This window comes from Felis catus, chromosome D2 (genome assembly GCF_018350175.1).
Source record: "Felis catus isolate Fca126 chromosome D2, F.catus_Fca126_mat1.0, whole genome shotgun sequence".
NCBI lineage: Eukaryota > Metazoa > Chordata > Mammalia > Carnivora > Felidae > Felis > Felis catus.
The window spans coordinates 30,813,079-30,836,931 of NC_058378.1; the positions used below are offsets into that span (position 1 = coordinate 30,813,079).

Here is a 23,853-nt window from a genome sequence, read left to right on the forward strand (position 1 = left end):
AAGATCCGAGCAGGCGGGGCAGTGAGGGCGGCATCGTCACGTACAGAGGAGACGTGACGCAGGGCGAGGGCCCCCAGGAGCCAGAGCAGAGAGAAAAGAGGTGAGCCAGGGCCCTGCGGCCTCCAAATAGATAAGAAGGAACCAACAGAGGAGACAGAAGGAGCACGGACTGGCAGGAGGGAAACTGGGAGGGTGGCGTCCTGGCAGCCAGGTGGAGAGGGTGTGTCAGGAAGAAGGAGGGGCGAGCGAACACTGTCACAGGCTGAGATGAGAAGGACTGTCCCTGGGCTTAGCAACATGGGGGTCACTGACGACCTGGGGGACAGCGCTTGGTGGAGGGAGGGTCAGAGCCTTGCAGGGGTGCTCCAGGAGTTCGCCTGGGAAAGAGCGTGGTCAAGAGAGGATTTTTCTTTTCCTTTCTCCTTATGGTGGGAGGAACAGCAGCGTGTCTGCCTAATGATTACATCAGGGACGGGCAGGCGACAGCTACATCCCGGCCGCAGCCTGTATTCGTAAGTGTGTCTTTACCGGAACACAGCTTTGCGTTTCGTGTTTTCTGTGGCTGCTTCTCGCCTCCAGCAGCACAGCTGAGTGGTTGTGTCGTCGTGCAGCTCACACAGCCGGAACTATTCCGTAGCTGGCCCTTTATAGCAAAGGCCGAGCCTGATGAGAGCCCCGGATGGAGCCTAGAGCAGGGAACTGCTGATGTGGGTGGGCGGGGAAAGCCTGGTGTGCATGCAGGTGCAGGGTTGGCCTCACGTGGGAGAAGCAGAGAGAAGGGGCAGGTGCCGTCGCAGGCGCATGTGGGCGGGTGTGCACGGTGGCGGGAGCCCCTGGCAGGCCTCTTCTGGCTGCTTCTGTTTTCTCAGGGTCATCGGTTGACAGGGACGTTGGGGGAAGGGCGCTGGGGTTGGGAAGGAAGGAGGCGGGAGAAGCAGGGCCCGGGAGCTGAAGGATCCAGGGAAGCACCGAGCACCTGCTGGGCTCTCATCCGGGATAACGGTAGCGAATTAGAGCAAGGCCACAGCATGCAACCGTAAGCAGCACGTTTCCTGGCTGTCAAGAGGGCATGGAAAATCAGGGGCCCGTGTCACTATAAATTCAGCCTTTGCCAGTGCCCTGCCCTGTGCCCTCCCACCGCGCTCAGCCCTCCAGCCATGCTGCCCCGACCCCCTCTGACACCCTTAATCCTCTGCGCCGTCTGTCTCAGGGCCTTTGCTTCTGCTTCCTTCCGCCTGGAACACACCCCCTCCACGTCTGCGCATGATTCATTTCCTTGCTCGCGCCAGGTCAGCGCTGAACGTCCCCTCCACAGAGACCCCTTCTCTGACCCCCGAGTTTCCAACACCTCCTGCCATCACTCTGTCCGCTTTACCCTACTTTATTTTTCTCTGCCACACTTACCACTGAATTGGTTGCTTGTTTGTTTCTCTGTCTCCCCCACCAGAAGGTGAGCCCCGCGAAGGCAGGGGCCCCGTCCACCCCTTGCGTTGCATTCTCTAGCTCCAGGACCCAACAACCTCTGCTTGGCATGTCGCTGGGGTTGAGGGAGCGCCACCCTGTGCAAACCCAGCTGGCCTTGGCTTGTCACTCACTGGCTGGCCCTGCCTGTTAGCGGACGTAAGTCACATGCCTACTGTGTGCCGGGCACAGCCACAAATAAGCCCCTTGAAGAGCCCACAGGTTATTGGTGGGAAGGTTGCAGGTGGATGCCCGTGGTCCCCCAGCGATGAGTGGATTCGTGAGCTGGGCTCAGAGCTGGGCCCTTCACTAGACTTTGTGCTGGGGGGTCATTTGTTTGCTTGGTAAGGATCCACCCGCAGCCTGACCTCAACATCTGCCTACCTAATATGTGTGTGTCAGCCGCCCTTTGTGAGCCAGGGCCTCCCCTTTGGAACATTCTTCCCTTCCCCTCCCTCCTGTCTATGTTGACCTTCAGCCCCCTTCTGCCTTCAGAGCCTCTGCCCAGCAACCCCCCCCCCCCCCCGCAACCCCCACCGCCTGGTCTGCTGTACTCTCTCGCGCGGGGGCGTCGTGCACCTCTCTCCAGCAGGATGGAGTGGACTTTGGGTCAAAAGATCTGAGGTCTCATCCCAGACCCACCGCGGACACAGCTGTGTGACTCCACCAGGTCACTCAGCCTCTCTGAGCCTCCGTTTCCTGACGTAGAAAATGAGATCACTATGAAATCTCCCTTAGAGTTAGACTGTGAGAGTTTACCTCTCCCGGGGCCCAGCCTGAGCGGCAGAACCACACAGCACTGAGGAGGCAGACGATGGAGAAATGTACATTGGGGGCTGGGCCGCTGGCCTCCCACCTGCTTCGCATGCAGGGACCTCAGTATACCGGTCAGAGTCAGCGCCTGCGAGCCACGGTGGCTGTGGCTGTGGCTGTGGCTGTGGCTGTGGCTGTGGCTGTGGCAGCTTTACATGTGAAATCAGTCACTTCAAACTACTGGAAACAAAGTCAATGAAAAAAAAAACCATCACTGGAGGAACCGAATAAAACACATCTAGAGGCTAACTTGGCCCCGGGGCTACCGGGTTCTACCTGCCCAACTAGCATCCGAGCCCGGTGCCTGCCATACTCCACCTCTGACCTTGGCCGTGTCAGTCTCCCCGCCCTGTGCGTGGGGTTCCTCACCTGTAACCTGGGAGTGTGACAAGAGCCAACGCATCGTGTGTGTGTCTCCTGGCAGGGGTGGGGGTGGGGGGCGGGCAGGCTCCGATCCTTCTCTGCATCGACCATTCAATCCTCCCATTAACCCAGCGAGGCTTAATCCTGCTCAGGGTCGGAGGACTGCGTAGGAACGCGGACAGCCTCGCCCCGGAAGCGTCCCTTGTAGCCTCTGTGCCAGTGTGGCCCACGCTGTGTGGCTGGGGGACCGAGGCGCTCGGCGCACTGCCCTTTGAAAAGTTGGGATGCTGGTGCTTACAGCCGTGTGCCTGTCCATCGCCACCACGGAAATGGCAGCTGCGAGGGCAGGAGAGGCCTCGGTCTTCTTGCCGCCACTTCCTTGGGGCCCTTCCTGATTGGCTCGGTGCTTTGCAAAGAAGAGTTTCCATAGGGGGGACAAGGTGGTCTGCTCAACCCCTCTCCCCCACCGCTGCCCAGGCCCGCCTGTGCCTGGCTGTGAGGGACACCAGAACAGAAGTCACTGTCCCTGACGCCAGGATCAATCAGGAGCCCAGACCTAGACAGGAAACAATTAGCAGAGAGCCGAGAAAAGTGGGTCATTGTGCCCGTGATTGTGGAGCGCAGGGAGGGAGGCCACAACTGGTTTATAGGGCCTTGGGGTTGGGGTTAATTTCTTTAAGAGCACTCAGAAGACATCAGACACTGAGATTCCCTAGATAGGACCTTCTCCATCTGTTTCTTATTACGCAGACGCCTGTGGCCAGTCTTTGATCCAGGAACAGTCCTCCCGCCGGCCCCCAGGTGGCCCTTTCTCCCCCTCCATCCCCACCAGCCTGCAGACCCTTCCCAGGGCTTGGCCTTCCAATCCGTGATCCCTCTTCTCTGTCTCCTTTCGCAGAAATGGAAGCTCCACTCTCGGAGGCGCCGGGAGGCCCCCCCGAAGACGTCTGCAGGGTGTCACTGCCCACCAGGTAAGGAGCCCTGCGAATAGGTGACCGGGAGGGGGACCGGAACCGGAGGCCCCCTTAGTGGGCGTGATCTCACCACACCTGCTCGCGGCCTCACTGTTGATGTGAAAGATGGGAATGATGGGATCTGAAATGCTTACCTCCCCTCTGCTGGTCAGCTGGCCCGCCCACCTGCCGTTTGTCATTCACTTGTTCACGTATTCGTTCATCTGTAAGCCCTTCTGTGGGAGGAGGGGGAGCCCGCCAGGGGGTGAAATCACGTATGACGATGGGCATGGCTGCGTTCAGAAAATTACAAAGTGTTAGGCAGAGTTGAAGAAGACAGAAGCCCAGGGGGGCAGGGACCTGGCTCGTCAAGTTCACCGTTGTGCCCCCAGCTCCCGACACACAGTAGGTGTACAAAATTGTTACACAAATGAATGAATGAGTCCATCCTTGTCAAACTTGCCTGCCCTAGCCGGATGGCCCAGGGCGCTGTGCGTTTGCTGGACGGCATCTAGGCGACACGCGTCAATGCATACTCACACACGGATTCGAGGCTGCAAGGTGGTGGTGGGGGGGGGGGGTGGTAATCTGGACTCGGATCCCGCTTTTGCCGTCGACCGGCCCTATCTGCTCAGATCACTAGTGAGGACTCCTGTTCTAGTGCTCTTCCTGTGTTCCTCACCCGGGGTTCCCACTCCGTGCCGGGCTCCCTACTGCGTGGTGAGTTCAATGGCACAGTCCACCGTTAATGACAGTGACCAGTTACAGCTCACGAGGGCTCTTCTAGGTGAGTAGTCATTCGGATTAAGCTATGAGAATGACAGATGGACAAGTGTCACTGCTCCATGAGTAACTGGGATGGGCTATCCTTTTTTTTGTGGGGCAGGAAGGAAGCTCCAGAAAGAGACAATGAGGAGTGGGGACACCCTCGAGTAATCACAGAGGGGCTTGCCCTGCTCAGGGCCTCTGTCAGCCCCAAGTAGGCTCCTTTTCACCCTCTGCGGGCATGTGACAATGGCAGGACCCCCACAGGGCACAGGCGCCCAGGGGTCCCGGTAGTCCTCACCCAGGGTCCCCAGGCCAGGGCAAGGAGGCCAACAGGTGGTGGGCGTGTGGGAAATGGGGAGCCCACATTGTCAGAGGAATGAGGGGAGCTGGGGCGGAGTCACTGTTGAGGGCGCCACCACGGGAAACGGTGGGGCCATGACGGGATTCAGCTGGCCCCTTCGGGAGAGGGTCGTCCGGGTTAATTAAAAGGGTGTCCAGAGTCCTGGGAAGCTCTCTCCCTCCCACAGGGCCCAGGACGTTGAGTGCTGGCATCTGGGAAACTTGTTGGCAAAAGAATGCCAAGATTAATGAGCTGGGATGAAGGTGAGGGAAGGGTGGCAGGGCCTGGGCGGAGCACCCGTAAGCGTCGGGCCCTCTAGGGCAGCCCATGCTTCAGCTAAGCCTGCCTGTTGTCCCCATAGCTCTCGGTCAACTGCCACCGCCTTCTGCTCCAAGTCTAGAATGCGGCTGAAGGGCAGGACACTTGGAGCCACAGACAATAGAGGTTTGGGGTCCCGCTCTGACATTTATCAGCTGTGTGACTTTGAGAGAATTACTGAACCTCTCTGTCTCAGTTGCCTGGTGTGACAAATGGGGTTAGTAGCCACCTTGCAGCTGTATGGTGGAGACTCTGTGAGACAGTCATGCAAAGTACTTAGCGCTTTTCCTGATTCTTAGAAAGTGCTGTTCTTGTCAGTGCCTCAATTTCTCTTGTACTTGAAGATGCACAGAAATCCTGTCAAACACCGTGCCCTGGTGCTGGGGGCCGCATGGGCTTCACGTTTATGGTGAGGCGGAGGCTTCTCCCTCTCCTTCCTGATTGGGCTTCACGTGTCCCGCCTGCCCTCCAAGTGGGGACAGGCGTCAATTTTGCACTTGGGAGAGTCTGGCTCAGGCAGTCGTGGGAGGCTCGGGGCTGGGGCGGGATGTGGCAGGAAGGAGGAAAGGTTCCAGTCTCTCCTCACTTCTGGGAGTCTGTGTGTGACCCAGGGGTCTCGGACTGGGAGGAGGGAGCGGTAAAGCAAGGGCGTGCGCTCAGAGGTGGTGGGAAGGAGGGACACAGTGCAGAGGGGTGGGGAGGGGCCACCAGCAGGGACCCGGCAGGCAGGAGATGGGAGGAGAGAGCAAAGGCTCCTGGGAGGGGTGTTTAGGGTGTTGGAGAATCACCCGGAGGGCAGTTTTTGGCCCAAATTATAGATCAGAGACAGGTGGGTAACATCAGGAGAATTTAATAAGAGGACCCCAAATTGAGGCAAAAATCAGGAGACTAAGATGCTCTCCCAGCTTTTTTGGAGAAGCAGCAGGAAAGGACTGGAAGGGCCACGTGGAAGCATCTCAGACAACGGAACCGCGGAGTAAAATGCATCTGCTGAGATGGGCTAGGTCCTCTCGGGTGGGTCTCTGCACCTTCTCCTTCCGTCCAGCCCGAGGGTTCTCGCCCCATGGTGAAGTTACCCCCTCCACGCTGGAGGCTGCAGGCCACACGGCTGCCAAGCTGTTGCCAGTAACAGCGCTCGCTGCCACTGCCCCTAACCCGGTACCTGCTACGTGCCAGGAACAGTACCGAGCACTTCATACTGATGGATGGCCGCTCCCAGGACACTCCAAACAGGCAGCGTGGATTTCTGGCGTCCAGACTCACGAGTAGAACACCACTTTCGTTCTTGCACCTAAATGATGCCTCTCAGATTATTTCCGTAGGGTCAGAGTTAATAAAACCACTTTGTGAACCACTTTGAGGTTCCTGATATTTGCAGGGCTTATACCGCTGGAAAGTGCTGCCCACAAAGTCAAAGCGTCATCATTTCCGCTGGCATCTAAGAACGTGCCCGTACAGAGATGCTCAACGCATCTTCAGTAAGTGAGCATCAGGGATCATTCCTGAGAGGTTGGATCCTTTCCTGTGTTCTTCATCTGCCCTCTGGCTGGTTTCTGATGCCTCCCCGCCTTCACACACCACACACCCCACCCCACCCCACCCTGAGAGTGTCCTGAGTCTTGCCTGATGCTGAAGTCACCGCTGTTGGTACAGAACACATAAACACACGCTCTTTCTGCCTCCTGTGGCCGCTGGGATCCGAGCCTGGAATCTTGAGCCCATGCCTGCCCCCAGTCTGCCTCTGTGGCTGGCTGGGCTAAGGCGGAGCCCTGGGTGTGTCCTTCCTAGTGGCAGCCTTGGGCCCCTGGATGGCCTCCAGAGGGCTCAGGACACATAATCATGGGCAGAAAACCCACCTCCTTCCCTTCCTACTCTGACCTCGCCAGCATCCTCCCAGGATCCTCCCTGTCCCAAAATAGCCACGTACTGGCTGAGATCTGACCGCTCCTGGGCCACATGCGTTGTTTTCCAGGGCCGTGATGGACCCGCAGGCCTGGGCCAGGGTGCTGAAGGTTGGGCCTCACTAGGACAGTCACAGCCACCAGAAGTTCAGAGGAGTAAGCGTGGGCCGTTTGCAAAGGATATGGCCTGGTGGGACAGGGGAAGGGCCTTGGGAACCAATGCACACACTGTGGGACTTCCCAGGCCACTTGAGGAAGCATACAAAGATTAGGGAAACTCCCACTCCTTGTTCTTCGCAACAAATGAAGAGCAAGACAATATGGGCGCCAGCCATCAAGGAAGCAGCTCCTTCAGGCCCGCCATGCTGGGGCTGGGTGGGGTTGGCACGGTGAGGGATTTCACACGGAAGGAGCCTCGTCAGCTGAGCCGCTGGTGCAGATGGCTGTGGGGCCTCGCCTCTGAGGCGGAAGTGTAGGCCAGAGTCATGATTTGGCCACCAGGCCAAGAGGTTTGGACTGCCAAAGCATGGATGACGGGTGGGAAGGTGAGATCTTTGCATTAGCACCTTAGCCAGCCCCGGTACAGACAGGAGACAAGTTGCCTTCGGCCTGGCTCATGGGAGAGCCCATGGCCATCCACTGGTTGACAGTGTGCTGATGAGAGGCATACGAAGTGCCAGGGATCCCAGAGGAGCTCGGGACTCAGGGAAGACTTCCCTGAACAGGTGGCACTGGAGGTTGGCGGGAGGGCATACAGTTAGGGTATAGATTGAGCTGCCCCCGTAACAACAGAGCTCCAGATACAGGGGCCCTAACAAGGTAGAGGGGAGGCCCCTTCCTTAGCAGGCCGGAGGACTGTGGTTCAGGGCTGGGAAGGTGGCCTCGCCATCTTCTTCATGTGGCGTGATGCTGACAATCGTTTTGTTCTCACCATCCCTGGCTAGCGTAAGAGAAGAAGGAGGCTGGGGGAATATATACCCAAACCTTTAAGAGCAAAACTGGAAGGAAAAAGAAAATCCCGACATGCATCACTTCTGCTCGGATCCCAGTGGTCAGCTCTTAGTCACATGGTTACCGGGACCAAGGGAGGCCAGGCGGAGTTTTTTTTTTTTTTTTTTTTTGGCTGGGCAGCCATATGCCCAGATGCAAGTCTGTTGCCGTCAGACGTGGAAGAACAGATAATGGAGAGACAACCAGCAGTCTGCATAGAGGGCATTCCGGGCTGAGACACCGGCCTGGACAGAGGCTCTGAGAATAAGAAAAAGGCAGACTGTTTGGGAATGGCGAGCAGGTGAAGGCACCTGGAGTGTAGAAGCAGTGATCTGAAATCAGGGTGGGAAAAGATAGCAAAAGGCCAGGCTGAGGAGTTCCAGCTCTCTTCCTCCAAAGAGAGGGAGATGGTTTTCATCCCGAGGGTGATCGATTAGCAGTGGCTGCCTGGAGAGTGCAGAGTCAGATCCTGAGGCTACATGCAGGCTCAGCAGACTATGCGGTAATCGCTTAATGATGTCTGCTGTGGGTGCAGGCGTGGAGAGCAGTGAACACCTGCGGCCTGGCTTTGTTCCCCTTCAGGAGATGATGTGGTGTCAGAGAAGGTTTGGGGAGCAGGGATGTGACCTGATCCAACTTGTATGCTAGCAATGATGTGGAGGATGCTTCAGGGAAGAGAAGCCCCTTCCAGGAACGGAAGTCTGTGAGCCTATGCGCAGGGCTCCATTATCTCATGTGCTGCTATTATGTTCGAGTTGGAACTGCCTCTCTGGACTTGGTTATTTTCCATAGGTGGTGAGAGGAGCTGGTGTCCACATGTTCTGAACCCTGTCTAGCCTTGCCCCGTTTGCCCTGGCCGCAGATTCCCGATCCCCCCACCGCCAACAGTCTCAGGACATTTTCATGGATGGGGACTATGGCCATAGCTTCCAGCCTGGAGAAAGTCCCCCTCACCTCTCTCGGACTGCCACAGAGCAGACCCCTCCACGCACAAACACGCACACTGACTCCGCTAACCCAGAAAAGGGAGAATTTAGACCAAAGTGTCCCTGGGTGCCATTAATAAAGAAAAAGAGTGCAGAGCTGATGGATGTGTTAGGGAGGACATTTACACTAAAGAAATACCGTGGTCAGGTCAACTCTGCTTTATTTGCAAATAATTGGCGGGTTAATTCTGAGTCATTCCTGGCTATTCCTTAAAGCACATCCCTGAGGGCCAGCCTGATAAGAGACCCTCCTATTGGATTCCAACTCTCCCTATTTCTGCTTTTTTCTTCCCCCAGGCTTTTGTGCTGTGTCAGCTTCTTTCCCCCTCTCCCACCTCCACCTTCCCCTTCTGTCTTTGCAGTCCTGTCTCCTGGCCCATCTGATCTCCCAAACACCCAGGCTCCAAGCCAGTGGCAACATCAATGCCTTCTTCTCCTTCATCCATGTACGCCATCATCGTTGGGTCCTATCAATTCTACTCGATGGCTCAAAAACCATCCATGGCTCCCTAGTGCTCCTACACACCCCACCCCAGTGACAAGGCCATTTGTCTCTCAAGCCTGGGCTCTGTGACCTGTCTCCCATTACGCTGTACTCCTTTTTCTTTCAGTAAAATGGACTTCTCACCTGCCCATATCCTAGTGTCTCATGGGTTCACATCCACTAATGATGTTTTGATTGCTTTGCTCTCTGTTTCTACCTGACAAACTCTGAACCCCTCCACCCCTGCCATAGCCTTGTCCCTTAGTTCTGCTGTCTATGCACACATAATGCCCGGTGTGCGCTCCGTGTATAATCTAGGCAAAACCACCCACTGGGGCAAGTCATTTGTCCTCAGATGGGAAGTGGAAACAGACCAAGATGGATACACTCGTGAGGGTTTCTCTTTGGCTGCCATCACTAACCGTTTGATTTAGATTCTGCAGACGCTTGGCCGCAAAACTCGGCATGAGGCTCTCACACACTGAGAGGAGCCGTTGCGGGTTTCCAGGCGGGAGAACCTTCCCCACCTACGAACCACACTAGGTGGCCTCCGTGACTTCTCCACCTGGATGCGTCACAGGCCGCCCATCCTCAGAGCGCACGCAGCCAAAGCCAGCCTCTTTCTCCCAGGCCTGGCCCTTGTCCAACATCCCTGGTCCTGGGAAATGGTGTCACCACCACACATGCCCAGCACCTGGGCTGCAACCTGGGAGTCAGCCCGGACACTGCCTTTTCCCTCCCATCCCACGCACCAGCAAGCCCCACCGATCCCACCCAGCCTCCCACCCTGCCGACTGCATCCAGTTCCTCCCCAGCGCTCCTGTTAGAACTGCCCCACCTCTCACCTTAGTCTCCGTAGAAGCCCCTAACCGGCCTCCTGGGATCCCTTCTTCATCCAGAAGCCTGAATGATCTTTGAAAAGCTACTGCATAACCCTCTTGAAAGCACTTCCTCCTTTCATTCGCCCTTAGGTGAAAGGTCCCAGTCCCTAATGTGGCCTGCTGTCCCCACAGGCCTCCCCTCCTGCCATTGTCCCTTTTGCATGCCCAGCAGGCTCCCTAGTGACACCTGTGTGCTGATGACATCGTTTAGAGCAGACGCTGTGGGTAAAGGGAGCCAGGGTCAAACCAGACCAAAGAGGTCGAAGGGGTCGTGCTTTTGAAATCAGACGGCCAGTCAATAAAGCTCAGACCCTGGGCTCCAAATTCAGGCCTTTGTGGCCCCATTTCAGGCAACCAGCTTGCCCCAGAGGAGGGCTGGCTGTTACCTTGCAGAGGTAGGGAAGTCCCCAACGCCGGGAGGGAAGGGCCAGGGAGGCAGCGTGGGAAGGGCACAGAGACCACGGCCGCCCCTGGAAATGCCTCTTGTCTCGCGGCCGTCCTCTCTGCACTTCAGAGCCAGCCGCCTGGGGAATTCTCCAAAGTTAATTTCTTCCCCGTTTCCTCCCCAAAGCACTTCCAGATCCCCAGCCCTCCTGGACAACGTTGATAATGTGTTTCTCCTAGATCGTCTCTGATAACGCCCGCTGGGTGGTCACTGGGATTTGTGGAGAAATAAAAATAAGGAAATGGAGAGTTCCGGAAAGGCAGTGTGCTGTGGCCAGAAGAGCCCTGGACTGGGAATCAGTCCCAGACCCTGAGGGACTCTGAGCGGGTCACAGTCCTCTCTCTGGGCCTCAGGTTCCTCACGTGTAAAGAGAGATAAGTGACTTGGAGGGATAATTTGGCAGCATCTGGTCAAGTGTTGCTGCCCCTTCTGGGATGTCCTTGAGAAACACTCACACGTGCATAAGAGAGGAAAGGGTGTTCACTGCGACACCAAGTGTATTATGGGAAAAAGGAAAAGAAAACCTAAATATTTGTCAGTAGCAGAGTGGAGACACATCGTGGGATATTAAACTGCGGTAGTTTCGCCAATGAAATATACGCAGTGAGCATGGATGAACTTGACCTCAGGCCAGGCAAATACCTTGGGTGCATCGTATCCTATCGAGGGAAAAAAGCGAATTACAAGAGAATACTTACAGGGCACCTGGGTGGCTTAGTCGGTTGAGTGTCCCACTCTTGATTTCGGCTCAGGTCGTGATCCCAGGGTCGTGGGATCGAGCCCCTCATCGGGCTCTATGCTGAGCACCTGCTTGGGACTCTCTTTCCCTGTCTCTCTGCCCCTCCCCCACTTGTGTGCACATGAACTCACTCTCTTTCTTGCTGTCTCAAAAAAAGAGATAGAATATTTACAATATAATTCATTTCTATGAAATTAAGAAACCTATAAAACAACATGATGCATTATTCACGGAACATATGCCTCAGTAATAAGTAAATGGAGAAATCAACAGGGGTGATAAACATCACTTTCGGGGGGGAGGAGGGATCACACTTGAGGGGAGGAGGGACGGGGTGAGGCCAGGGTGCCTGAAGGCTTGGCTATATTGGAAACTCTTAAGCTGGATGGTGGCTATGCCAGGGTCATGCTTGATTGAAATGTAATCTGCATATACAATGTATCCACTTAAAGGGTAGAATTCCACCATCACCACAATCAGGTTTAGAACGTTGCATCGCCCCCAAAAGAGACCCCAGGCCCTTTAGCGGTCAGCCCCCATGTCCCCCCAGCCCTCCCAGTCCCGGACAACCACTGATCTACTTTCTATTCCTCTGGATTTAGTGTGATGTTTTCAAGGTTCACTCACGTTGCAACATGTATCGGTCCTTCATTCCTTCTTATTGCCAAATAATACATTATTTTATCTCGGTAGCTCTTTGAATGTCTGAAATATTTCCAGAGAAAACATTACTTAAGCGTTAAGGTTGCACAGAGGATGCTCTTGGATTAGAGGAAGCAGACGGAGCCCTTCGGGCTGGACTGTGTGATAATTGGCATTCTCCACCCATAAGGGTATGTCCCTGCTCGGGGCTTAGACCCCGTGTGGGGGGCCACGCCTCCCGGGACCCACGTCCGCGGGGCGAAACCCCCCACGACCGGACTCTAACACCTAGTCCCCCTGATGCTGCACCACCCCCTTTCCCCTCCTCTGCCCTCTGTCTCGTCTCCCGTGACTCTCCCAGCCGTGGCTGGTGGCCCTTCCTTCTGGCTGTCCCCACAGTTGTGCTCCAACAGCTGTTTGGACCCCCGGTGAGGGGGCAGCGCTCAGCCCTGCGAGGTCCTTAGCTTTTCTGAGTTCTGCCACTGTAAAACTGAAGGTGCCCTTGCCCGCCTGCCCGGCCAGAGACGAATATTCCACGAAGTAAGTTGTGCGTCCGTTATACCTCGCCTTGTCTTGTTCAGGATCGGCTCTGGCGACCCTGACTCCCGCGTGACCGGAAGATGGGCCGGTCGGGGCTGTGCTGTCTGTAGGGAGCAGCGACTGTCCGGCGGCAGGAGCCGCGGTACCCAGCCACGTGAGGTTCTGGAAGAGGATGCCCCGTCTTGCCGCTGAATTCAGGGTGGGGGGGGGGGGTGGAGGGGAAACGTGGCTCAGGCTGTGGAAGAGGTCGACTCGCTCCTACTTCCCTCTCTGCCCTGTTGAAGACAAAGTCATTCCAACACCGAAAAATTCGGGATGCCTCTATCCACAGGACACCGTGCAATGCACTGCAAGAGACACAAAATGGGTGAGACACGGGCCAGCCCTCAGAGAGGCCACGGTGGCCGTTTCTGTGGGGCCCCCGGTGTGGAGCCCAGCGCTCCAGGCCTCGCTCTTTGGCATTGGAAGAGCCACTAACCTCTCTGAGTTTCCATGAGCTCATCTCTTACATATAAATAATGATCTCACAGGGTTACTGCTAAAGCACCCGGTCAACTGTGGAGTCCCACACCGTGAAACACATTTAGGGGGAAGGCAGCTAGGCTCGCCCGCCATGCAGTCACGTCGCGGGACGCAGGCTGTGTGCGTGCTGGAGGCTGTGAAGAGCCACGGGGGCGGCAGAGGGAGGGGCGGTCACAAGTGGGGTGACGGTCAGAGGACCTTACAACTGCGGTTTATGGAGGGACTCACCCTCCCTGCGCGCCACAGTGTCCAGCCGCAGCCCGGAGCGGGAACCACTGGGCGGCGGGGGCTTTTCTGAAAGTTCGTTACCTATATGGAGGCAGGCTGTCGGCTCCGCTGCGTCCCGAGAGAGAGACAAGCCACCTTTGTAGCAGCTGTTGGTTGGGGCGTGGGTGACTCTGGAAATCTGCAGGAACTCCAAAGAATCATGGCCAGCTGTGCGGCAGGGGGGAGTCACAGGTAGACAGCAGCACCTGCTGCGTGTCAACTCCTCCCCGTCTGTCCACCTCCCTGTCTCAGAGAGGCCCGCAGAGGAGACCGGGAGAAAGAAGAAACCATGCTGCCCGAGGTCCCAGGGGGCCATCCACTCCTGTGATGATTTCACGTGTTCGTATCCCACGTTCACCCGTCAGAGTCTTTCCCTGAGAACCTGCCCTGTGAGGGCAGAAACCGTGGCCAGGCGAGTTCAGCGAACCCCCACTTTCCACCTCCTCACCCCAGCCCCGCAGAGGCAGGCTGCGCACCAGTGGCCTGACTTCTGGGCTGGCTGTGTACCCTTTAGGGTTGTAGGCTGCCTGGGGGCTGCACGGCGAGCGACCTCGGCCCACGGAGGGTTATAAGCTGTTCAGTGCCCTGGGGATACAAGGTGAATCATAGTCCTTCCTATCCAGGGTTAGGTAAATGCTAAACAAGGTTGGAAAATGCAAGAGAAGGAGTGATAACTTTTATTATTTTTTAAATGTTTATTTGTTTTTGAGAGAGACAGAGACAGAGAGAGGGAGCGGGGAGGGGCAGAGAGCGAGGGAGACATTGAATCTGAAGCAGGCTCCAGGCTCTGAGCTGTCAGCAGAGAACCCGATGCCGGGCTCGAGTTCACAAATCATGAAATCATGACCCAAGCCAAAGTCAGACGCTTAACTGACAGAGCCACCCAGGTGCCCCTTAGGAGTGGTTACTTTAAAAAAAAATTTTTTTTTCAACGTTTTTATTTATTTTTGGGACAGAGAGAGACAGAGCATGAACGGGGGAGGGGCAGAGAGAGAGGGAGACACAGAATCGGAAACAGGCTCCAGGCTCTGAGCCATCAGCCCAGAGCCCGACGCGGGGCTCGAACTCACGGACCGTGAGATCGTGACCTGGCTGAAGTCGGATGCTTAACCGACTGCGCCACCCAGGCGCCCCGGGAGTGGTTACTTTTAAAAGGAGGAATCAAGAGAGGGTTCGTGGAAGGGGGAGCATTCGAAGCAAGCTGTGAAAGACAAGGAAGTTGTCAGTAAGTAAAAACACACATAAAGACATTGTGAGCTAAGGAAACGGTAAAAGTGTAGAGACCTAAGGAATGTGCTTTTTCTCCCCTTCCCCACTCTGGGAATGGAGGAATCATCTAGAATGACGGTAGCGAGCTCCCATGGAGGGATAGAGTAAGAGATAAGGCTGGGAAAAGGTTGGGGTGGGGGAGGTAGGCACGGAGGGGGTTGGACGTCACCCTGAAGATGCCAGGAGGGTCTCTCCGAAAGGGTGCGACACGATCCCGCTGTGCGAAGCCGCACTTGAGGACAAATCAGAGCCAACCAAGGAGCCAGGAAGAGGCCTCAGTGGCCCCACTAAGAGAAGACGCGGGGTGGCATGTGGAGGGGGCAAGGGGAGTGGTAAAAGGGAAGGTACAGAAGTAAAGTGGCAAGCGTTGGCCATTGGGCAAGTGGCCCAGGGACAGCTCGCGGCAGAGGTGAGCCTGCGGGCCCCGGGGACCAGTAACGATCCCGCCTGCGTTTGCATTAGGAGAGAGCATCATGCTCACGCCTTAAACACAGGACAGCTTATATTCCCATCACACAGCCTGCGATGTGGGGCTGCGGTTCTGCCCAGTTCGAAGACGAGGCCGCTGAGGCCCTGACGTCTGGAGAGCGCCCTGGGTCGGCGGCTGGGAGACAGTCAGGACTTGAGCCCAAGTCTTCGAATGCCAGCGCCTTTGCCCACAGGGACAGAACAGAAGGGAGTCGGGTGGAGACGAAGGAGGCAGAGCTCTCCTGGGGACAATCTGGGGGTGGGGTGGGTGGGGAGGCAGGGTGTCCCCGTGGAAGAGCTGAGGGCCCCGGGAGGGCTCGTCTCAGCGAAGGTGGGTTGAGGAAAGCGCCGACCTTTGGTCTCAGAGAGGAGAGGCCTTCATCTGGCCGGCTGCTGAGGTCACTGCTCAGGGCAGAGAGGCCAGGGGCACGTTTTGCTGGACAGTCACCTCCCGTGCTGGCTCCGGCCCCACGTGTGCTGTGGAGCTAGGGGCTTGTCCCAGGCTGCCCAGGGCAGAGGGGTCCCTGCGCAGACGCAGCGGAGGGCCCCGGGTCCGGCCTCTGCCCCCTGTGCCCCATAGGGTCCCAAGGGAAGCCCACCATGGTGACACTAAAGGCACGCCAGTGCTGCTTTACAGAAAAGGGACAGTAAGTCCCCTATAAGGGACTAGAAGGTGGGATATGCTGGATACACGGATGCAGCCTTCAGGTCCTCCTCCTGGAGCCTCCCTGGCCGCCCGCTCCGTCACCGGCTGCCCCCGTGCCTGTCACAGCCCCGCCAGCCTCTCACACTGGTGACTGACTCCCTGGCGGGCTCCTGCTCCACCATCAGGGCGGCCTGGACGGTCTCGCCTCGCACACCTCACCTCACCCTCCCCGTGTCTCTCCGAGGTGATGCCTCACATGACCAGCGTTTTCCAGATGAGGACCCCAAAGTGCCAGGCACTTCCATCAGGGAGACGAGCTCTGGAAGCAGCAGGGCTTCGGGGCACCTCCTCCGGCGAGCCGCCCGTTTCCCCGCAGCACGACAAGGGAACCCGGGCTGAGCAATGGCCGGACTGCTCATCCAGGGAGGCGGTGAGGCCAGATGAGGCCGGAGGACATTCGCTCGCAGTGACCGCAGCGTGTATCTGTGCCAGGCACTGTCATGAGTACTTGATCACATTAGCTCGTGCAGACCTCATATTCGCTTCATATGGCCGATGCTGTCGTCGTCTCCAGTTTGCATACGGGAAGACTGAGGCCTAAAGCGCTGCGCGATGCGGCCAAGGTCACAGAGCTGGTCTGTGCTGGAGCCGGAATTGTCTTGCTCAGAGGGAACCGGGACAGTCAGAAGGCAGACTTGCTTTCCCTCTCTCTGTCTCTGTGCCTCTGCGTCTTTCAGTCACTCTGGAGCCCTGGCTCGGTGCCCTGCCCTGTCCTCAGGAGAGTAAGAGGAACTCACAGTCCGGGGAAGGATGCACGGGGCGAGCCGCGGCTGCTGCAGAGGCCAAGGGCTCAGGTGGGGCCGGCCCGCAGGTGGTGGCCCCGTGCATGCGTGCTTTGTGTCCCGGGCCCGGCCCCGGGGATCCCAGCCCCTAAGAGGTGAGCCACAAGGCAGGGACCCCGTGGCGAACCACACTGTTGATGGTGGCCTGTTTTTACTTAAGGCACCAGCAGCCCCGGGGCTCAGCTCCTGGGTGAGAAGCAGGAGGGGCCCCCAGCACAGCGGGGAGATGGCTGGGCCTGTGGGGGCACGGCAGAGGCTGCCGGGGGCAGGGCAGACAAGGAAAGGAGGAGAGGATGACGAAAGGGTCAGACCCTCCGGAAGCCGAGTGGCAGCGGGGCCGGCCTCGCTTCACAAACTTGTTTCCAGACTTCTTCCCGTCCCCTCCGGCCTTTGCCATCTGTCTGTGTGTGGCGGGCACGGCGGGCCAGGCACCGTGGGAGCGTCCCCAGTGGGACGGGGGTGCAGCCGAAGGAGCTGGAGGTGGGAAGCGGCTGGGCCGGGGTTGGGCAGGGCTACCTCCTTTGGCCGGCCAACCCCCCACCCGGGGAAGACTCCGGGGAGGCTCCCGGAGGCTGGGATGGGGGTCGGGCCTGGGAGCAGGGCTCCAGCAGGGCCCGCCCGGCACCCCAGCCCGCCTAAGTGGGGAGGGAATGCGATGAGCCGGCCTGGCGTGGAGCCATAGGAAAATGCCCAGCGGGCGACGGGTATATAAGTGGATGCTGGCTCTCCGCATAGCTATGCGAGTGGTCACGGCGTGGCCTGGCACACCAAGACAAGCTGGCAGGAGGGCGGGACAGGCCCCAGACCTCCTGGGGGCAGCATGTACGGGGAAGAGAGGCCACCTGTTCCCAGACCTGCCTGCTGTGGGCGTGGACGGCCGACCGGTCTGTGTCCCCAGGCTCCGGGACGCCCAGGGCTCGAGGGCTTTGGCGGCCTAACTGTCCCCTTCATCGCCCTTTAGGCCTGGAATCTGCTGCCAGTCCTTCTCAAATGAAGAATTTCCGTTCCCTCACGGTGCTCATGAGTCTGGGCGTGGTGGCCTTGCCCATTAATCACGACTGTATGGAGGTGCTGGTCCTGATGGATGGGTCCCGCGTTCTTACAGTCCCAGATCCTTGACAGGGTCATCCCTGCTCTGTTGGTCTTCCTGATCGGCACCCAGGGGGCAACGGCCAGCACTCGGTGCTCTGTTTTTACCTCAAGGAATGGGCATGAGAAAGGGGTAGACGACTCATGGGACCCAAAGGGGCACTGGGTCTGAGACCCAGCCCTGGAAGTCCCCGGAGATTTTCTTTCTCGACGCCGTTCCGTCATCCCGAAGTTCTGCGCCCCTTTCGCCTAAAAGGGCCGTGCTCTGGATAACCGAGCTTCTGTTCTGCTCACCCGGGGCTGTGCGTGTCTGCGATGCCCGCGGCGCCTAGCGTCTTGTAGCTGCAGACCGTTCACTTTCCGTCCCCGCCTCAGCGCTTTGCTTCTTCTCCGCCAACCGTGAGAGGGAACTTGACGTTGGAAAGTCTGTTCGACTCTAGAAGAGTATAGCTCTTCATTGTGCTCCCCAACGTGGTTGAGGGAGAAGCAGGAGGAGTAAGCCACGCATTAGGGGAGGAAGGGCAAGGAGCCTCTACTCTGGGGGTGGGCTTGGCCTAATTCCAGATCCAAAGAGCCCCCCCTGAGCAGACGTGGAGGGGGACTCTCTGCCCGTCCAGCCCTGCAGGGACCGAGGCCGCGTGCCTCCTCCGTCCGGCTGCCCAGTCCACACCAGAGGGAGGTCAGGGGTCCCCTCACGTGGAGCGGGTCAGTGGCAAACCCTTTTGTGGAAGAGAACCTTACAGAGTCGGACATACACGTCATGTAAGTGTGAGAGCAGAGAGCCCCACAGGTGGGGTGGGGAGGGGGACTTGGGTGCCCAGCGTGGGTCCCCCTGGAGCCCCCTCTGGCCACCTCAGAGCTCTAGGAGCAGGATGGAAAGTCCACTGGTGTCCCCTCGCTCGTTTTGTAGTTGGAGGAAAATGAGGCCCTGAGGGGACACAAGGAACGTGCCCTCACCTGCACAGCCACGTGGGGAATGGAGGCACTCTCCGTTTGTCCCCCACATGGTCCCCGGGGCCACCGCTGGGGTCACGGGGAGGCAGGGGTTTCATGGACGCGAAGGCAAGGCTGAGGGACATAAAACAGCCCGCTGGCCAGGGTCCACCAGCGGCACAGGTCCTGGCTGCCTCCCGAGGCCAAGAGCTGTAGCCAAGCTGGGTGTGTGGTTCCGGAAGCCGGCAGACAGCCCGTTCTTCCTGACAGAACAAAACATGCTGCCACGTCCCTACGACCGACTGGCCCCTGAGGCCACCACCCACCGCACAACTATTTCTAGGAATGAAGTCAGGTCCAGCCTTCCCTGCTCTCCCCGGGGCACTTCCTCACTCCTGCTTCTCCTTGCCCCTGGGGAGGGTAACAGATCCCCTGCGAGTCAGGAATTGGCCTTGGCTCTCACTTCTGCATCGTCTATGCTCATGCCCCTTGTGGGGGTCCTCGAGGCAATAGGATCACGTGTCTATAGAATAACAGGTTCCAAAATTGTGGGAAGGAAAGAAAGAATAAAGGAAGAGAGGGAGGGAGGGAGCGAGGGAGGAAGGGGGGAGGGAGGGGGGAAGGGAGGGAAGGAGGAAGGAAGGGAGGGAGGAAGGAAGGAAGGAAGGAAGGCAGGAAGGAGGAAGGAAGGAAGGAAGGAAGGGAGAAGGAGGGAAGAGGGAGGGAGGGAAGAAGGAGGAAGGAAGGGAGGGATGGAGGAAGGAAGGAAGGAAGGAAGGAAGGAAGGAAGGAAAGGAAGGAAGAGGAAAGGAGGGAAGAGGGAGGGAGGGAGGAAGGAGGGAAGGAGGAAGGAAGGGAAGGAGGGAGGAAGAAAAGGAAGGAAGGAAGGAAAGGAGGAAGGAAGGGAGGAAGAGAAGGAAGGAGGGAGGGAAGGAGGAAGGAACGGAGGGAAGGAGGGAGGAAGGAAGGAGGGAGGGAGAGAGGGAGGAAGAGGGGCACAGAGAGAGAGAGAGAGAAAAGGAGAGAGAAGCATACAGAGAAGGAACCAGATTTAATGATCCAAAGGAAGCCCCGGCTGGGGGCCCAATCCTGATGTCCATTGCCATAGCTGTCCAGTGGGGTGCATGCTCTTCATAGCATCTGCCCGCCTTAGACACCAAGCCCCCCGCGGAGACGGTGAGCCACCTTCTTGGTCTTGAGAAGCTCCGAGGTCTGCCAGCCCTTCTCCATTCCTGTGTACCCCGGTCTTTGTCACCCGGCTGGCACAGGAGGCTTGGGCCCTGTGGACAGATTGTCCCTGGACCCTCCATCCGTGGTGCCGTGGGCAGGGCACAGTCTGCCCCTGAGCCAAGGCAGCAAAGGCAGCCCTTCCTCGCCTTGCAGGGGGCCACAGGAGACAGCAGTGGCCACATATCTTGTCTCGTCCCTCCCTGACTCATGTTAGAGTCAGACAGGCCTAGACAAGATCTCGTGTGAGCCCAGGCTTTGCAGCTAGGCTCGAAAAGCCAGAGGAGACAAGAGGTTCTTCCAGGGTTACCCAACCGTTTCTAGACGTACCTCCACTAACCAGTGACAGGACTGTCAGCTGGCTGAGTTCCAGGATGCGACTGTTACAATGGGAAAGTGGCTTACCCTCTCAGGGCCTCAGCTTTCTCGTCTGTAAAATGGGGGGCGATGACATTTACATCGCGGGCATTAAGGAATTGTGTATAAAGCACTGACATGTCGTGGGCCTTAAGGAAATGTGTATAAAGCACTTGGGACAGTGCCTGGCACGGGGCGGGGGGGGGGGGGGTTGCCTGATAAGTGGTGTTGAGTTGCCGTCACCCCGCTGTCCTGAACCCCAGCCCTGCACCCTTTGGACTGTTCGCATTGCCTCTCTTCCCAGTTGCCCTGGGGACCAGCCCTTCCTGAGGGCTCTCAACAGGAGCCCCTCTAGGCTGTCTGGTGGCCGCAGCAAATGTGGGTGTCTCCACTGAGCCCCCTTGCTGTATACAGGGCCCCAGCGGTCAGGTGGGCACAGCCCTTTGTAAAGGCTTGGTGTCTGCACTGGGAGATGAGGGCGAGTCCTGGCATTGGTGCACATCGCGTGGCCCTGACTCTCTGGGCCTCAGCTCCTGCATCTGTGAAATGGGGCTATGACAACATCACTGAGGAGCTGGGAGAGGCCTGGGGGTTCGTATCTGGGAAGGTTCTTTGAAAGCTCTACCGTGGATGTTGCCATTTGCCATGAACCTGCTGGTTGTTATTTTCGTATTTACGTGAAGGTGGGCAAGACCTGACGACCCTCTCCTTCCAGAAACCCATCCCCTCCCTGGATCTTCAAGCAGTGTCCACAGGAAGCATTTCCCGCTTAGACCCTGCATTTAGAAAGCATGGCGGTCTCAGAAGCCTTCTGGGGAGAGATAACCCCTTCATTCATTCATTCTCATGGGCAGACACCAAGCTAGGCTCTGGGGATATAAGGATCAACGTCACTGACAGGCCTGCCCTCCTGAAGCTTCTAGTCCAGTAAAAGAATTAGCCAGTAAGCACGTAAGGAAATAAACGAGAAAATACCACTGATGGTTATGACAAAAATGAAATCAAGACATATTTTCTACAGGGTCTGGTCAGTGGGGAGCAGTGCTTCTGTGTTCAATGGTGGTCAGGGAAGGCGTCCACGAGAAGGGGACACTTGAATTGACGATAGGGAACCAGCCATGCAAAGAGTTGACAAATGATTCAGAACTTGAAAAGTGCACAGAGTGAGTCTGGCATAAGATAAAGCACAATAAAAGTGCCCATTGAATAAATTAATGAAGTAATTAAATCAGAGGATGGGGAGTGAGCGTTCTGACCAGCAGGAACAGCGTGTGCAAAGGCCCCGAGGTGGAAATGAGCTTGTTGTGTCTAAAGAAGAAAAAGGTCAAAGTGGCCCTGATGGGATGAAAGAAATGGAGAGGGAAGACAGCTCAGAGTGGTCACGGGGCCAGCCTGGGGGCGCCTCGCACGCCTCTGGCCGGTGGGTTTGTAAATTTTGCCCTCAATGAACCAGGAAGCCACTAGAGGGTCTAAGAGAGGGAGCCACACACTCAGGTTTAGATTTCACGTTCCTCTTGGCCCTGATAAAGAACGGATTGCAGAGGAGGTGGAGAGGCAGGGAGAGGAGAGCCTGTTGTGGGTGCGCAGGTGAGAGATGACGTTGACAGGGGGGATGGGGAAAGCGGACAGATGCCGGAGCGGTTTTGGCGATGATCCTGAAACAACTGTCCGGGCTGCTCGTGGGGGTGCGAGACCAAGGGGAGCCTGGCGGCTGGGCTGTGAACTGGAGAATGGCTGTGGCCCAAGGTGCTGGGGGAGGAGGCCGGTGTCCTGGAGGGATGGCACAGAAGAACGGGCTGGAACAGACTGGAAGAAGAGTCTGGTTGCTTGGAGGTCCTGTAACTGACACCCCTGGCCCCAGCTGTGGCATCCGTTTGCTACAAATGTGAGAAATCATTTGAATGGCCTAGTTTCACCTCTGGTTCATCAGGCTTGCCCTGCTTAGACCCCACACAGAGGGCCTGGGTCAGGGGCAGGGAGAGACGGGCAGCCTGTCCTTAGGGTTGTGGGAGTACAGCGTGTTGGCTGATGAGATGCAAAGGGCCCCGGAGTCAAAGATGTCCTGAGTTCCCCTTCCCACCGCGGCAGCTCATGTGCGTTTCCTTCTCTTCCCACTCCCGAAATACTAGGATCATGGGCCCCCCTTTGAAACTTGAGCGAGGTAAGTTTAGGACAAATTAAAGGAAGTCCCGCTTCTCACAGAGACTCGGGAGCTCAGGGGACCAGTTACCCCGCGAGGTGGTCCAGGCTGGGAACGTCACAGGATCCCAAAGGGATCTGGGTGAAAGGACAGATTGGAGCCCTAACTGCTCCTGAGAGGAAACCTGGGATCTGTGTGACCTTTGAGTTGACGTCAGCGAGGCAACCAGTCCCCTGAGGCTTCTGCTGGCAGTGAAATCCGGAACCTTCCCAGCCTAGCCCCATGGGCCTCATACCCCCGGGCGCCGGGGCTGGAGGGCCCCCAAACTCAGTCTTCTCCTTTTACGCAGGACGCTCCTCTGTCGCCCCTCTGCCTCAAGCCCCACAGTGGCGCCAGTGCCTTCACAACAAAGTCTGACTCGGCCGCCTGGCCCCTTCTGTCCCCACTGCTCCCCGTCTGCCTTGTGGCCTCACTGCTGCACAGCCTTCCTTGGGCTCTCCCCCTGCCGGACCTTTGCCCGTGCTCTGCCCTCGGCCAGCGGGCCCTCCAGCATAACCTTGAATCAGGGAAGTCCTCCCTGATTCCCAGCCTCACCCCCTCCAAATGCCTCTGTTAAACGCTTGTAGGTCTTGAACAAAACCTTATCCTGCTGTGTCATCATGGCCTGTTTACTTGTCCGTCTTCCCTCTGGATAGTCAGTTCTGTGCCCTTCCCAGCACCTGGCATAGAGTAGATTCTCAACAAGTCGTAATTTAACGTATCGGTCTCAGAGAGCACAATTGCCTGGCACAAAATGACAGACAGCAGCATCCTTTCATGCATTCGTGCAATTCACGTTACTGAGCACTTACTCCATGCCAGGCTTTGCGAGGTGCCGGGGACCCCACGCTGAGCAGACCATGACACCTGACCCTATGGCCCTTAAGGTTTAGTGGGGAAGGCAACCTGCGTCATTGCGCAATTGCCATGGTGACCAGCCCTACCGAAGGGAAATACGGGGCTTCGTGAAAAACTAGAAAAAGTCCTGAAGGTCTCTGGGAAGGCTCCCTCGAAGAAGTGATCCTTGAGGAGGAGAAAGTAACCGGGCAAAGAGGATCAGCTTGTGCAAGGGCCCTGGGGTGAGAAGGAGTGTAGCAAGAGTGAGGCACGGAAGGAAGAGCAGGGTGGCCAGAGCCGAGAGCTTGGGAGAGGGTGGTAGGCGACAGGTGCCGAAGGTCAGCTTAGCTGGAAGGCACGGGCTTTGCAGGCCGTGCTAAGGTTTTGGTCTTTATCTTAAGAGCAACGGGGAGCCAGGGAAGTATAGTGAGAAGAACCCGTTCGGATTGGGGTCACGAGAAGCTCCCTGGCTTCTGTGCAGAGCAAGGATCAGAACCGGGTGTCCTTGCACCCAGGCCCCATGTGATGCTCATATCCGTAGCCCTCCCCCTCACCGCAGGCCACTGCCTCTCTAAGGACGGCATCCCACTCCC

General features: G+C 57.4%; 1 protein-coding gene across 28 annotated transcripts in view; it reads left to right on the forward strand.

The window, feature by feature from the left end:
- The window catches only part of COL13A1 (collagen type XIII alpha 1 chain), a 147,841-nt gene that overhangs the window by 13,898 nt on the left and 110,090 nt on the right, over window positions 1-23,853 (forward strand). For all 28 annotated transcript variants that reach the window (XM_045040075.1, XM_045040085.1, XM_045040080.1 and 25 more), the window contains exon 2: window positions 3,536-3,608. In XM_045040075.1, the coding sequence (XP_044896010.1) occupies window positions 3,536-3,608 (73 nt within the window). The remainder of the gene's footprint in view (window positions 1-3,535; window positions 3,609-23,853) is intronic.